General features: G+C 34.4%; 1 protein-coding gene and 1 pseudogene across 1 annotated transcript; one reads left to right on the top strand and one right to left on the bottom strand.

Moving 5' to 3' along the window:
• Positions 1-3,390: 3,390 nt before the first annotated feature.
• LOC149182822 (PI-PLC X domain-containing protein At5g67130-like) lies at positions 3,391-5,392 on the bottom strand (annotated as a pseudogene).
• Positions 5,393-6,774: 1,382 nt separating this feature from the next.
• Positions 6,775-8,392, top strand: LOC149182821 (putative UPF0481 protein At3g02645). Its single transcript, XM_089418629.1, has one exon. It carries the CDS (start codon positions 6,896-6,898, stop codon positions 8,105-8,107), a length of 1,212 nt encoding a protein of 403 aa, XP_089274755.1. The 5' UTR covers positions 6,775-6,895; the 3' UTR covers positions 8,108-8,392.
• Positions 8,393-8,756: the final 364 nt, after the last annotated feature.

Raw genomic sequence — 8,756 nt, 5'->3', positions numbered from 1 at the left:
AGATGTTTCATCTTCTTCACTCTCACTCTTAGAGACGTCAAAATAGTCATCTGAAAAAGGCTCAGATTCACTTTTCTCTTGATCCTAAAATGGAATCCTGATTTGATTTCCATTTCTTTCGATCATCACTATCCTCCTTTCTTCGTGGTACCTCATTAACATTCTCTCCACAGTGCTTGGGCTTGCTCTCTTCTCTCTTTTTCTTTGAAAGCCATATCAGCAAGAGTCCAACCAAATCCCAAAAACACACAGTTTTTATTTTAACACAGCAGTCCATGCATTTTGACCTATTTTTTTTTAAATGTTCTTTCAGGTTTGTTTCAGGCCAAAGCTTGAACAAGGAGGCAGATTTTTATTGAAGCCACAGTGAAAACTAGAAATGGAGATAGCCATAGATTGCTTTTCTCTTTTTTTTTCTTTGAAATTGTAAAATTTTATAAAAAGGATTAATGATTTTCAATTTCAGGCAGCAAATACTTCAAGAAAAACATGCTAAAAACAAGACTTTGACTGGGGTTTTAGGCTGGTTTTTCATCGATCTGAGCTGGGTGACTAGGATAGGATCCATGTCGGTATAATTCTGGAGATGCCCATGTGGTCGGTTTTTTCATTGGATGCCTGTAACCTGCTAAACCTTGAAACAACTGCGGAATTGTCAGCTAGCTGCGGAATCAGGGCAGTTTCCGCAGCTAAGTTGCAAAACCTTATTTGAACAAGATACAGTGTTTTGAAGACCACTACAAAACATAACCAGACAATTTTGGACAATTTGAACCTATCAAAGCAGTTGAGTTTTATTTTTTTCATCATTTTTTTCATTTTTTTTTTTTATTGAATCAATTGAAGTGATGAAGTTTATTTTGTCTTCTATTTTTTCTTAACAATTCTTTTTCTGATCCTCCAGATCACACAGAGTGCAGGAGGAGAGCATACTCAAGAATTATTATTTTGTCTTTTTTTACTTAACAATCCTTTTTCTGATCCTCTAGATCACACAAAGTGCAGGAGGAGAGCATACTTAAGAATTGTTAATTTTTTTCAGATGTAAGAAATAAGGTCTCCTAATTACACTTCCCCGGCAACAGCGCCAAAATGTCTAGTCAATTTAACGTCTTAAATTGCTCTACATAAATTATCAATCCGGGTATCGTAAACTGATGAAGTGTGGTGCACTATATGTGCTTAGTTAACCTTTCTCTTACTTCGTTGTTTTATAGTTTATGTTGTTTTTGGGGTTTTGTTCTAACATGCAATAATCAAATAATGAGAAAATGACTATGAGACCAAGTATCCTTGCTGCAGCAAAAGGACAAGATGATTCTATCACGTCATTAGTTCATTAGAAGGCTATGTGCATCACTAATCTACAATCAACTTGAAAGCATGCAGTAATTCAAACTGTACATTAAACTTGCAAAGAAAGACCTTGAAAGAAATAACTTGAAATGAAACTGAAAGCAAAGCATAAAAACCACTTTCTAATGGCACTAGTCACTACTCATGCTGCTGCAAAAAAAATAAGAAAAACTACTTTAAAGACCAGTTATAATGTTCAACTCTTCTTAACTCTCTGCTTCCAACAAATGGGATTATGTGAAACACGATTAAGAAGTAGTTAGAAATAAGTCTAAAAAGTAATCAAAATAAGAAAAATCCACTTTAAAGACCAGTTATAATGTTCAACTCTTCCTAACTCTCTGCTTCCAACATATGGGATTATGTGAAACACGATTAAGAAGTAGTTAGAGATTAGTCTAAAAAGTACTCAAAGCAAGCTGTAATTTATTAATATTCTGATCTCTTAAAGATGAACAACTTATGATAAAGAGACCATCAATATGTTAGCATACAACTTGAGAAACTAAACTAGAAATCAAGCTAGAAAAATAAAATAAAGGCATCAACTTATGAATATGACAACTGAAAATACCATTAGAGATAAAGCAAATACAACAAAGACACACAATCCCGGAAGAAAATAACTTGCATAAATTAAAATTGCATGAATGAAAATCTAATCTACCTTACATTCTACAAAGCAATATTTACAAAATGAAATCTAATCTACTTACATCCTAATATGCTCCATGACATCTACTTCACATCTCCTTCCATGTTGAGAACATCAAAGCTTTATTCAATTTCTTCAAAAGTGCAAAGTACAACAAAGCTCTCCAAAGCTTTCAAAAGCCATGGGACTAACAAACTAAAAGGACTAAGAAAAGACTAAAGGAAAGACTAACAAATGAAGGAGAGAGATCTCCTATTCATACAAAAAGATGAGAGCCATCTCATTAATGATAGTCCATGGATCTCTCCCTCTACCTCTAGAGTCCTAATCAAAATAGGAACTGATAAGACACATGTCTTTTTAGAGTTACAATACAATTAGGAGATGTGACACATATCCTCATGATCCCATGATTCTTTCCAACCAAATTCGAATTTGGCCTTAGAGTGCCACATAAGGGTCTTCTAGAAGCCTCCTTTCAACCTACACATGTCAACAAACTCAACCCATTTGTTAGGTATAAGCATATGCACATTATTTTTTAATGTTTAACCACAAATTCACTTAAAAGGCTTAGAAATAATAAAGATTGGAAAAACATAAAGGTGGCCCAATGATAATGAAAGTGGGATGAATGTGGTGACATAGTAGTGAAATGGAGGTGAAATGGAAGTGATATAATGGACATAATAGTGAAAGTGTAATGCAAATGAATGACATTTTCAAGACTCAACAATATGTTTAAATAAAGTATGAAAAATTATAATGCAATTGGAATGTTGACGGATTGAGCATTTGTTGATTATGCGGTTTGACTAGTTCGTCGACTGCAAATAAGTCATTGGAGCATGGAATAGAAATTATTGAGTTTATTTTGGAAAAGGAAAGAGTCTATTCTTGATATGAAAAAATACAGCATGGAAAGTGTTGAGCTCATTTTGGAAAAGGAAAGGGTCTATTCTTGATATGAAAAAATACACCATGGAATGTATTGAGCTCATTTGGGAAAAGGAAAGAGTCTATTCTTGATATAAAAAAATACAGCATGGAAAGTATTGAGCTCATTTTGGAAAATGAAAGAGTCTATTCTTGATATGAAAAAACACACCATGGAAAGTATTGAGCTCATTTTGGAAAAGAAAATATTCTATTCTTGATATGAAAAAATACAGCATGGAAAGTATTGAGCTCATTTTCGTAAAGGAAAGAGTCTATTCTTGATGTGAACAAAACAATCCTAGTTTAACATGGATCAATAAAATTGAACCTCTATGTGTGTGTCATAAAACCTGCCGAGGTTAAAGATTGGTATATGCAAATTGAAAAAATGAAGTGATAAATTTCACTTGAAATAATTCCACTCTTAAGAAATTAGCCCATCAGTTTGTTGTGGCGTGGTGATACATATTTAGAATGCTTAATAGCGCATCCGAATTTTCTACGTAGGCTTTTGGTACATTGGGTTGATCTTGGAAGAAATTCTCGAGAACCAACGACTAGGATTTTGAGCTTAGATTCTTCGAATCAACATGATCAGTGTTGGATCCTACTACCAAACCAACAACCCCATCTACCAAAATAGTTTCCCATCAATCCCTCGCTATACACCATTAAAAATGTGGGATAAGTTTTGTAAAACTTACATTGATTTTCCACCACATAGTTCCACTGATAATAAATTCCCTTTGAGGCCTCTTTGGAAGCTATTGAGGTGATTACTATAAGGCGATAGTTTTTCATGACCATGTCGCTCACAGTGAGCCAATCATTTCCATATTGGGGCATGACAGACACTAGGTACTAGTACTTCATCAAATCATCTTCAATGAAGACTTTGGTCAAACCTTTGGTAGCTTTAACATAGTTCTCGATTAATATGGTGATGATTTCAAAGGTATTGGATGTCAGAAATGCCTGAATATCCTTCAATGGATTCACAACTGGCATCTGTAATAGAACAATATTCCAAATAAACAAAATATTTAAATATTGGTTTAGTTAAACTTAAACATGGTTAACAAAATCTATAATCAGTTGTAATCTATCAATGTATTTAATGCTTCAAATGTCTAGGTTCAAATCTCTTAAATGAAATAGACCTCAATATGAGTCGAATTGGTTTAAGTTTACATCCAAGGCTTTAGTTTCACTGATTAAAATGAATACTATTGAACATTTGGGTAAATTCAAATATCCTGAATAATGTGGCCTTAGAGGTATGGTGCATTGATTTACAATGGAAAATAATACCCTAACAACCCAAATAACACTTGGAATGTGGAAAATTATGGCCGAATGTATTTAATTTAAACAATAATTTATTTTTTTTACAGTAGCTAATCAAGGGACTTGGGATTTTAACCTACAAAAATTGCGAAATTGTAGCAATTGCCTTCAAAGGAATGACAGAGCCAAACATCATTTTCGTAATCATACACGTCCCACATTAGCCCTCTAGCACCATTCTACAAAATTTTCCCAAATTAAATACCCTAATTTCTTGAAGTCCCGACTCAATTCCCAACTATTCAAATACCCTAATTGCCCTGAAATATTTTATAAGCCATGAATACATTTAATTGATCTGTAATACTAACTTCTTGCTTATTGTAAGTGAATCTTTGGAAACCATCTACGATTCTTCTCAGATGATTTCATAAGAATTGTGGGTCATCAGGCATGAGTATTTATTGAAAGGGAGGCCGCCCACCTAAACAAAAATAAAAGGAAATGTCAATGATTTGCAAAGAAATTAAATGAAAATCAATCAGAATCTTTTAAAGTTGAGAATGATGCCTTTAAAGTTGGATTTGTAGTATTAGTCTTGGTGCATCTGTAACTCGAGTTGCCCACTGAACTATGCAATATGCATTGAAGACCCACGACAAAGTCACTATCCTTTGTACAAAGATCATGGACTTGTTGGGAAAAAGAAGGGAGAAATGAATGAGAATACCCTCTGATTGTCGTGATTGATTCTAAGATTATTACAGTCAAAATATCAGATGTGGGCAATGCGATTTGGTCGCACGACTTGACAACTCCCACTGGAACAAGTTGCTCCTGCACCACTCGTAGACAAGAGCACAATTCCATCCATGAACAAGATGATGCATCACATATGCACATGTACTTCTGGAAATCCTAATACCAATACTTAGCATGCTTAATCTAGAGCAGGGAGACGACGGAATCAAACCTTCAGTGAAGAGAAAATTTCAATATTCCTCACCCTTGGGCTCACACTAGTGTTGCATTGCAACTGTAGGTTGCATTGAGACTGAGAACACATCCTGTGACTCAAACTTGAGACAACCGACGAAACAGAAGACTGAACCCGGAGATCGAAGATGAAATCCAAGAGTTGCGAGATCCCGCCATGTGGTAAAAATCGATTTGAGAGAGGAGGACAAAAATCGAATCCTCTGATTGGCCAAATCTATCCAATCAAAGAACATAGAGGAACACCTTTAATGTAAGTATATTTTTAGAATGTGGTATGTATATTGTAATTGTTTTGAAATCACATTTTATTTAATTTATTACTTTTATGTAATTTTTAATATAATTTTCAAATAAATATACATTAAATTAAATAATTAAAAATATTGTAACTTTTCAAAATGATATATTTTAATTTTATAATAATAAAAAAATAATATAATTAACCGATTCTAATTTTATGTTTAATTAAAAAAGATTAATGAAAAAGGAAAAATATAATATAAATGAAAGAAATTGATATCTTTAAATTTTATGTGCTTTGAATATCTATTTTCAAAAATTTAAAATAAATTATCCCCTATCCACTCATGTGATCTCTATGCAAACTTCCCGAATGCAATGATAGACAAGTTGTCTCTAATAATATCAACAGAGATCAAAGGGACAAAAGACGAATTGATTGATGTCCGAGAGGAAAAGCCCCACAAAACTAAGAGTCCAACAAATCGTTGTCTTTATAAAGATAACGTGAATGGTAAGTGAAATAGCATCCCCGGTATATGCCTGAGACAATAGTGCCCTGCAAGATGAGACAATAGTAGCCCGCAAGATGGAGTCAATTTTGCAGGTATTAGATAATATTGTCTTAAATTGATATGGTTTTGTCTTAATTGTTAATTGTCTTAAATGACTTTCATTGACATTGTCTTAACTAGCCATTGTCTGAAATATAAATTTTTGTTTTAAAATATATATTGTCTCAAACTATTTTTGTTTTAAATATAAAGTTTTGTATTAAAATATTTTTCTCTCAAACAATTTTTGTTTAAATATAAAGTTTTATCTTAAACATAAAAATTTTGTCTCAAAATATTTTTTATTAAATATAATATTTTCTTAAAATATTTTACTTTCCATTTATATTAAATTTTAATATAAAATAACTAAAATAGAAAGTAAATTCTTTAGGCCTTTAGTAGTGTTTACTAAAATTTTTCCAATATTCATAGTGTTTAATAAAATTTTGCGCATTATAATATTCAGTTTCCCATTAAAAAGTATTTTGTATTTTTATGTGAAAGGAATAATTCACCTAGAGCCATCTATATTTATGTGAAAAGAATAATTCACTTATAGCAATCTTCTGTTCTGCTCCAGCATCACGGGTTTGGGGAAGACATGGATATTCACATAGGCCCGGAAACTCCCATAGGTGCGGCCATGTCAAGCATTTGTGAACCTGATGAGTTGAGGTACCCTCGTCGAAGGGGGATGTTGAAGCATGAGCCTAGGGAAACGGAAACATGGATAAGGGAAGAAGCAAGAGCTATCCATATTTCAGAGGAATCCTATATTGATCCCAGATTGCGGTCCGTTGTGTCGATTTTTAGAGTTCCTAACTTCCTCAAAGACTTGAAACGCAAAGCATATGTCCCTCAGATGGTTTCGCTGGGTCCATATCATTCCAACGGATCAGCAAATCTTCCTGGAATGGACCATCAGAAAAGGAGAGCCCTGCGTAGAATGTCGACGAGGTTCAATGAGAAATTCGACCGTGTTTCAGATGATATGGAGTTCTCCGTTCGTGCAATCGATGAGATCTTCAAGGAGGCTAACAAAATCAAGGTCTGCTACGAAGAACAAATCGAGTGGGAGCCAAAGCGCCTGGCTGTGATGCTTACATTGGATGGTTGCTTCATTCTGGAAATATTGAGGACTCTGGCTGGAGACAATTTAAGAGGGGAACAACTGGGTAGAGATAAGTATGAACCTATTTTTGAGAGGAACAAGGTTGATTTTACTGGATTCGATATATTGAACGACCTTTTGATACTTGAAAACCAGATCCCCTTAATAGTTCTCCGAAAACTACTTCAATTAGAGCTCAACTCGGTCGATGATACCGAGAATTTTCTTTTGGATGTGCTGGTAAAAAGTCCAGGGAACAAGCTCTACCCTTTCGATTATGAACGTGATATTAGAAACTGGCCCCAGCCGCCACTGCATGAGGAAGCTCATCTTCTGGGATTGTTGTACACCCTCATTGTCTCTCCACATTCTGAGTGTGCAATTCAATTCGGCAACAACAGGGGTATGGACAACACACGCTTCCCTGCTGCAGTAGAACTAAGTAATGCGGGCATCAAATTTAGTCGACGCGATGGAGGCATCAAGAAAATAGGATTTGATGGGAAGAAGGCCACAATGTATCTTCCTCCCATCAATGTCACGGACCACACAGAGGTACTCTTCCGTAACTTGATCGCTTATGAGGTATGCAAAGCATCTGAAATTAATTACGTTACTTGTTACTTGAGTTTGATGAGCAACTTGATTAACACGGAAAAAGACGTGGCTCTGCTAAGAAATTGTGACATCATTAATAACTACCTTGGGAGTGACTCAGAGGTTGCCCAGCTCTTCCATGGTCTGTGCAAGGGAGTCACCCTGCCCCGCAAATTTGTCTTCGAGAAACTGCACAACGATGTGATAAAGCACTACAGAAGTAACGTCAAGGTCTGGATTGCCCAGTTTGTGAAGGAGCATTTCTCATCGCCTTGGAATATTCTAGCTCTCTTGGGGGCAATTATTGCACTGTTGCTCAGCTCTGTGCAAACCGTCTTCACCATACTTCAAGTATATAAGAAGTAGCCTCGTAGATGATCTGAAATTTGAATGATCGGACTTTATATATAGTTTTGGTGATAGGCTTTTATACATAGTTTTTAGTACTAGTGATGCAGTTGTTATAGTCTTTTATGCCCAATTACTGTTATACCTACATGTCAATCTGAGGCTTATGCTGGTTTTTTCAAAATGGTGATGTATCCATGTTTTAATGGTTTTTGGCATTGAGATGACTTCGATATATTATGTTTATACAAACTGGCTTTTTAATAATAGAAAAATTGTTTGATTTTTCTCTCTTGAAAAAAAGATGGCTTTTCCGCTGTTTTATGTTTGTGCATTTCATCTTAATTAGAGTGACTGTATGTCTTTTTGCTGGGTTACTGTGAATTATTTCAGAGGGTTTGGTTTCTGTCCAACCCTGATATTTTAAATATGTTCTAATTTTTATAGCTTGTTTTTTGGTTTGTGCATTATTCGTCCTAATTAGATTGGCTGTATGTTTTTTTGCAGGGTTGTTGTGCATTATTTAAGCTGTTGGTTATAAATATGAGATCATGTGTTTGACAACAAATTAGATTTAATAAATTTCTTCGGGAGAGAATTTGGTTTAATTGTTTTAACCTTTTTACGTATTATTCATCTTAATTAGATAGCTTTTTATTGGCTAGAT

The sequence above is a fragment of the Pinus tabuliformis genome, chromosome 3_2 (genome assembly GCF_031772625.1).
Source record: "Pinus tabuliformis cultivar Carrire ecotype Pingquan chromosome 3_2, CPIR1, whole genome shotgun sequence".
Taxonomy (NCBI): Eukaryota; Viridiplantae; Streptophyta; class Pinopsida; order Pinales; family Pinaceae; genus Pinus; species Pinus tabuliformis.
This window is presented reverse-complemented; position numbering and strand designations above follow the sequence as displayed.